Source organism: Silene latifolia, unplaced genomic scaffold, assembly GCF_048544455.1.
Source record: "Silene latifolia isolate original U9 population unplaced genomic scaffold, ASM4854445v1 scaffold_160, whole genome shotgun sequence".
Lineage (NCBI taxonomy): Eukaryota > Viridiplantae > Streptophyta > Magnoliopsida > Caryophyllales > Caryophyllaceae > Silene > Silene latifolia.
In genome coordinates this window covers 160,636-167,823 of record NW_027413144.1, presented here as the reverse complement: position 1 = coordinate 167,823, position 7,188 = coordinate 160,636, and the positions used below count along the sequence as shown (strand labels likewise).

At 35.3% G+C, this 7,188-nt stretch overlaps 1 protein-coding gene across 1 annotated transcript; it reads right to left on the bottom strand.

Moving 5' to 3' along the window:
• Window positions 1-1,611: 1,611 nt before the first annotated feature.
• On the bottom strand, window positions 1,612-5,783 carry LOC141638027 (methyl-CpG-binding domain-containing protein 7-like). Its single transcript, XM_074447479.1, has 7 exons — window positions 5,520-5,783; window positions 3,718-3,843; window positions 3,573-3,629; window positions 3,048-3,203; window positions 2,612-2,734; window positions 2,191-2,421; window positions 1,612-1,964 (listed from the first exon to the last, which is right to left on the bottom strand). The coding sequence occupies exons 1-7, from the start codon at window positions 5,676-5,678 to the stop codon at window positions 1,935-1,937; spliced, it is 882 nt and encodes a 293-aa protein (XP_074303580.1). The 5' UTR covers window positions 5,679-5,783; the 3' UTR covers window positions 1,612-1,934.
• Between the last annotated feature and the right edge of the window lie 1,405 nt (window positions 5,784-7,188).

The following is a 7,188-nucleotide window of genomic DNA, read 5'->3' as shown; positions in this document are numbered from 1 at the left end:
AGTCACAGGTTATCCTGGAAAATTCAGTGATTCAACTGTACTGAAAAGTTCAACCCTTTTCACACTATGCAACAAAGGAAAACGGTTAAATGGAAAAACGTGTGCTCTCTCAGACGGGTCAGAAATAAGGGAATACATTGTTGGAGACTCGGGTTTTCCTTTGTTACCATGGCTACTCACACCTTTTACAGGCAAAAGTCTTCAAAAACCCGAGGTTGATTTTAATAGACGACATTTTGCTACTCAAATGATAGCAAAGAGGGCATTAGCGAGGTTGAAAAAGATGTGGAAGATAATCAATGGGATGATGTGGAGACCTGATAAACATAAATTGCCGAGAATTATACTCGTTTGTTGTATGCTTCATAATATTGTCATTGATATGGAAGATGATATTCAGGATGAAATGCCATTGTGTCCTGATCATGATGAAGGCTATCGACAACAGCTTTGTGAATCTGCCGACTTGACTGCTTCCGACATGAGACAGAAACTCTCTCTGTACTTCTCCGAAAATTTGCCATCTTGAGTACTTTGGATTTACCTTTCCGTCTTAGTTTTTTTAGCGTTTTTTAGGTAGTTTTGATTTTGTACTTCGGATTGTATATAAGACTTAATGCTTAGATTGCATGCTGTGATTACTGCATGCTTGAAGCGCCATTGCAGGAATGACCCACAGTTGAGAACTTGGGATAAACCATGATTTAAATTGTTTTTTCATACTCGGTTTGCACAAGTTCTTGTTCAAGACGGACTGTCAAATAGATACTCCCTCTGCCCCAGTCATTTGTTGTCCTTTTCCATTTTAGGGTGTCTCGGTCATTTGTTGTTCTTTCTATTTTAAGAATGAATTTGATGAGTAATTTGATGATTCACACTCAACTTATTCCACTTGTCATTTAGTAATTGGCCTCTTCCTTTAGTAATTGGCCTCTTCCCATTTCCTTGGTCTTTGTGCCAAAACCAAAGGACAACAAATGACCGGGACGGAGTGAGTACCATTTAACAAGATAAGTTACCTTAGAATTGCCAAAAAAAATTGTCCCTACTATCCTATTTGGATATGTTTTATAAATAAAACGGATATGTCCGTCTTAAGCAAGACATACTTGTCAGTTTTCCCATGGTACACAACTTCTATTCAATGATATAATCTTCAGTAAGTGATATAATTTTTGAGCATAAGATAAAGTTTTTGAGTTTTAATTTAAATTTTTTGAGTTTTATTATAAATTTTTTTGAGTTTATTTACTAAAATATTAATCTCAAAAAGTTACATTATAACTTAAAAAAAATTACATATAAACTCAGAAAAATTTGATTTTTGACGTCATAAAACTAAAATGTAATTTATAAACTTTATAGAACTCATCAAGTGTGAGGTAGTACATCTGATGTACAATCCTTTTTCTCTATAATCTTGCATAATGAGTAATGACAATAGGAAGAAAAATGGGAACTCGAGCATTCGAGCAGCCTCTGCCCTCTGTCCTCTGCCCAATCCTCTTATGGTTGCCATAGAATGGCACTCATGGCAGTCCCCAATTGCCACCGGATTGTCGTTGATACCGAGAAACTTGAACTACAAACCTTAATATAAGAATCACAGCCTGGAGAAACATAAATTACCATGATCATAGAAAGGCAGGTTCTGAACTGGCACTGAAATAGCAGAATAACTAATGCAGTGTTTTACATAGATCGTCTCGAGAAATCATGATGCTACCTATTATACAACTCAAAGCTTAAATAGCCTAGAAACAGGAAAGTTACCATAAGAGTTAGTCTGATAAAGCTTATTGTAGGTTTTGATAAATCCACAAGTCTAACACTGTACAACTTCAGCTCATAGTTCTTAGAAAATTGACAACGCGGTAGCTAACATTTACGACTAAGGGAATACTGATCTTCATTATTATATGCATTTGATTTCATCATCCCTGATTGTGCTCCTCCATAGTCAACTGCAAAATGAACACCATAAATTTGTGCGCGAATTCAAAAATCTTATAACGAAACAAGTTTTTGTAAAACAGTTCTGTAAAACTGCGTGTAATTTACCCAAATATTCTTAAAAACCTTTTATACGGTATCTTAGGTAATTAACGCGCAATTTCACAGTAATGCGTGCATAAAACTGCCTTACAACTTTACAAGTATTAGTGAATAATGATAGAGATCAGAAATTACCAGTGGAACAGCGTCCTTCCGTCCATTCATACCCAACAAAAAGGTTTCCGACCATTGTTCCATTACATAATTGGGGAGCACGCATTCCTCTACAAGAGGGCTCCAGTTATCTTTCCCGTCACCACTATAAACCCAGTTTATCTTTTTTGGAGGGCTCATAAGGTCTAATAGGGTGTCTTTGAATGTCGTAATTGAAGTGTTCTTCTTGCGCGGAACTGGACTTCGTGGAGCCTGTAAAAAGAACAATTTATTTCAACACTACTTGTATAGAGAATCCAAACGACTTGTACTCCGTATAAGATAGTCTTACATGTGAGACCAGTCTAATAACCATATAATGAAAGGAGGAATGCATATGGATACGAGTTGGTCTCACAGTCGTCAGACAATATAAAGCACAAAAGAATTCGGTTTTACTTACTGTACAACGGCTGTTTAGTGCTAATGCCTTCCGTTTTGGTTTATTACATCTTTCTATCCCTAGAAACCTTTGCACTTCTGGCATAGACCGAAATCTCTGCCCTGTTGCAGGATCGATATAGTACTGCAAGGGAAACAGTTTCATTTCTCAAGTAAAAAATTAATAAATCTATGAAATAAACTTTAATCTGCGAATATTTTGACAGTCGTGCCAACTTCAGAGAAACACCAATGTGTATTAGTTTCCACTTAAAATAACAAGGCGTGTGTAGATTTAAAGCGACTGACTACACAACACACGCCATGCCAACTTCAGAGAAACACCAATGTGTATTAGGTTCCACTTAAAATTTCTAATTAATCGTTGTGCTTGTTTTTATTAGGTTAAAGCATTGTTTAAGCAAACATTTAAAAGATGAAGGATGAGAAAGAGGCACCCTATCACTCCGGATATTGGAGCCAAGTTTCCGTGGAACATCCTCAACAATCCAGCCGTCAGGAAGAGTATTAGCCAATCTAAACTGTGATGTTTCAGGTTCAATGTCCTCCAAATTTGTGTAACGTGCCTCCTCCAATTCCTCCGGTGTCAAGACCTACAGGCATCAGCCATTGACAAAAGATAATTGAAGGGTTCAAAATTCTTTTGACACTTGTAAATTCAGAATCACTCCTACAATACTTCAAAAAAAAAAAAAAAAAAAAATATGAGACGGTCTCACAGGTGACATCACTAGGTGACATCAATAAAAATCCTCATAAATTTCTCAGTTAATTATGGGGTTAATGGGTTGGTCGCATGCACATGTACCATCTCATAAAATTTTTGGAGGTATTTAAAAGTGATTTTATATACTCCTATATATCAAGTCTCGCTTTACGTGCGTGAAAGAAAAGAGAAACTTTAATAGCTACGGAGTATAACTCGATAATGTCTGCAAAGATAAAAGCTAGACTCTTTGTACCTTGCCACCATAACAGATTCTCTTGACGGTACCTGCAGGCTTGTTATTGTTATAAGGCTGAAAGAACAACAAGCAGACACGGTTAGACAACAAGCAAGCGAAAAAGAAGCGTAATATATGGTGATTGTGCAAAAGAGACTCTTACCACAAGACTATTGCTTGGCCTTGGCCTTGGCTTTCTCGTTGGAGGGGGTTCTTCCTCTCCAAACAGGTGCCTCTTAACAGAAGCTAATGAACGGAACTTACGCCCAGTTCCAGGCTCATAGTAATACTGTTGCATTGAGAGGAAGCATGTTGATTTTATTTTATAAAACAAATCAAGGCAAATAGTTAATAGACAGCTACTTACAATTCGATACGTTGATATAAAACAGAACAAAGACACGAGTAAACAGCTCTATTTACGACTTACAAGCACAAGACAGAACCAAATTGAACTTTGAGATATCTATGGAACCTAATATCAGTGTACGCAACGAAATAACTATATTACCTTATCAATGAATTGCTAATGTTCGACTCCACAAGCTCGTAATTTTTTTTCAAAGATATATGCCCACCTCGAATTAGATGTCTAATCAATTGTATAATCAATCAATCAATGGAAAGAAAAAAAGGAGCTGAACAAACAAATTCCCGAAAAATGTTGGTACAAACTGCTAGTGTCTCAGACTAAGCTACAACATATGGCATGTTTCGACTAGTAGACCTTTGTGCATGGTGCATCTATTTTGCTAGTTTGACTGAGCTAAATTTACAGTAGATCAGGTAAAAGATCAAAAGATTCGCACAAAGAATCAGGATGTTGAAAGAGTGATCCTGCAGGATTAAACTTGGATGTACAAGCATTTTGAGCTTAACTTTAAACAGATTAAATAGCTAGTAGTTACATAAGTTTTGACAAAATTATATAGTCTGCACTCTGCAGTCGGCAGAATAACGTCCATCAGAGATTCACGTTACCATAAAAATCTTCAAACGAAATTGACCCTTCTAACAGATGCCCAAATAAACCGTCTGAATAACAACAGTTTAGTGATTAGACCCTACAAACGCTCACGAGTTAAACCTAATAAACAGTACGAAATGGCCAGTGGCGCAGACAAGCTTAACCAAGTTATCTTAGCTTCAAACATCAAATGTAGATGTCAAACACAGCTCAAGAAATAGGCCTACTTTGAAGTAGTACTACACTGTAAGACGGTCTTATTCTAAAATTCGTGTTTTTTTTTTTCTGCATAAACAAATTGAGCTAATATCATCCACACAAGTAAAATTGGTAAACATCATATCCTTCAATAAGATAATTTTAACTTTCAATCAAACTTCACATTATCTTATATTCTACCGTCATAATTTGTTTACCTTTGATTAAAATACTTGGGACGGAGGGATTATGATATATGTGACTAAACACTAATGCCATTTACTTAATCAAATCACAACTACAACACAACAATAATTCGTAAAACAAACACTACCAAGTACTCCCCGCTGTCCCAATCATTAGTTTCCCTTCGATAAAAAGGTAAACAAATGACTGAGACGGAAACCGTACTGACAAACTTCAGGTATATTTTTTCATCCAATTGATGAACACTAACATCATGCAAAAATTCAAACTAATTACTACATCAGACAGCAAACTAACAAAAAATACGACCATTCCATTGAATTGTATACGTTTTCCAAATACACGAACTTATACATTTATAAAAAAACGTATACAATCAAATAAAACCAATAAAATAATTCCTACATTGCAAAAATTGATACTTCATTCGAACAATATTAAATAACATTCCTTCCTTTGTCGTCTCAATTATTTATTTACCTTAAATTAAACTACTCATCACAGATTCACAGGTCACAACGAATAAATATAAAAGATAAACAAGTAACTGAGACGGAATCATAACAACAAAAAAATCGGAAAAAAGAAATAACCTTATCAGAACTAACAGAAGACTGGGGCCCACGAGGGCGGACCTCAACAACCCAATCAGACGGTAACTGAAACGGCGTCGTTTTATAAGTAGCCAAAACCATCTGCATTTCCTTAGGATCGTTCTCCTGAACCGGCGGAGGTTCGGAATTCTGCGACATTTTACTACGGCGGCGGTAAAAAGTGAGAGTTAGTGAGAGAGGGAGAAGAATCTTATTATTCTTGTGTTCCCTTTTTTTTTTTTTTTTTTTTTTTACTGTGTTTGGGTAGGTAGCTAGTGGTGTAGAATGAGGTAAATATTTACCCAATAGGGGTTAATAATTTAGTTGGGTTTTGACCGACCGAATCATGCTGAATTCCACGTGTTAATAATCAGGTTAACTTTACAGTTTAATGGTGATGTGATGGGCTGGTTTCCTAAGTCATTTTAATATGTGATCAAGTCAGTCAAATAATTTGGATCAAAGTACGATTAGTAATTATTGGATAAGACGATTTTACCGGTGATAAAGACTACAAAATATAAAATACTCGGTTTAGTGGATTAATTTTACTTAAAACCGTAATAATTTGAAACATTTTGTAATTTTTTTTTTTAAATGAGCTACAAAAATTGTATCCTATAATAAGATAAGAATTTGAATATACGACATACTCCCTCATATTCTCCATTTTGTTCCCCTATTCCTAAAACGGATTATTCAGGTTTTGTTCCCCTTTCCTTTTTTGGAAACTTTTAATCTTATTTTATTCATTCCTCTCTCCTATCACCAAACCCCACCCAACTCACAATTTCTTATTTAATTCCTAATTATTCATTTCTCTCTCCTATCACCAAACCCCACCCAACTCACAATTCCTTATTTTATTCATTCCTCTCTCCTATAACCAAACCCCAACAAAGGGGAACAATATGGAGAATAGGAGGGAGTATTATTTATTAGAATAAAAATATCATTTTACATCTAAGTTAAGGTGTTAAAAATGGGGATCGAAATTCAAATTTGGCAAATATCCCATGACACGATCATAATATAACCAAGGCTTATTATAGAATCGTACCTTTTGATAGTTAAACAAGTGTTGGTCTACAAGAACTTAAAACTTGTTCAAATAATCGGGATAAAAATAATAATTTTGTTAAAATTAAGGGGTGGATCCAAAAAAACTTTAACTAATTATAAGTCTATAATGCGCGAAGTTGCAACTCTAAGGATGTCTTAGCTTCCTCCTACGCATTGTACGAAGCTCAGAAGGAGGGGCGTCCAAAATGGTGAGTTCAGTGCCCTCCTCCCCCATGTTGCGAGGCAGTCAACGATTAGCTTCTTAATAGACATGCTCTATCTTGACCAACCATATGTATGTGTTTAATCAAATGAATGTAATTTTATATGTGAAAATGTCTATAAGTCTTGAAATTACTTGCAGTTCACTATCTTAAATAAAATGTATTTTTGTAGATGGATTCTTATCAATTTAAAGATGTAACTTATTAGGAAATTTAAATATCTATAGAATTATGACAATCACCTAAGTTTATTGAAAAAAAATATATTGCATGCACGGGTTGATTATTAATAGTCAAACATATAGTCTTTGGTTGACTTAACTCTACTACCATCCCCATCCAATCATCCCACCAAATCACTTGAACCACGCAACGATAATGTC

Excerpts from the sequence above, each read along its gene's own strand:
- LOC141638027 (XM_074447479.1), bottom strand. The coding sequence starts at position 5,678 with ATGTCGCAGAATTCCGAACCTCCGCCGGTTCAGGAGAACGATCCTAAG. Across the intron at positions 3,844-5,519 it reads CTTCTGTTAGTTCTGATAAG|TATTACTATGAGCCTGGAAC; the intron begins GTTATTTCTTTT and ends TCAATGCAACAG. Across the intron at positions 3,630-3,717 it reads GGCCAAGCAATAGTCTTGTG|CCTTATAACAATAACAAGCC; the intron begins GTAAGAGTCTCT and ends TTGTTCTTTCAG.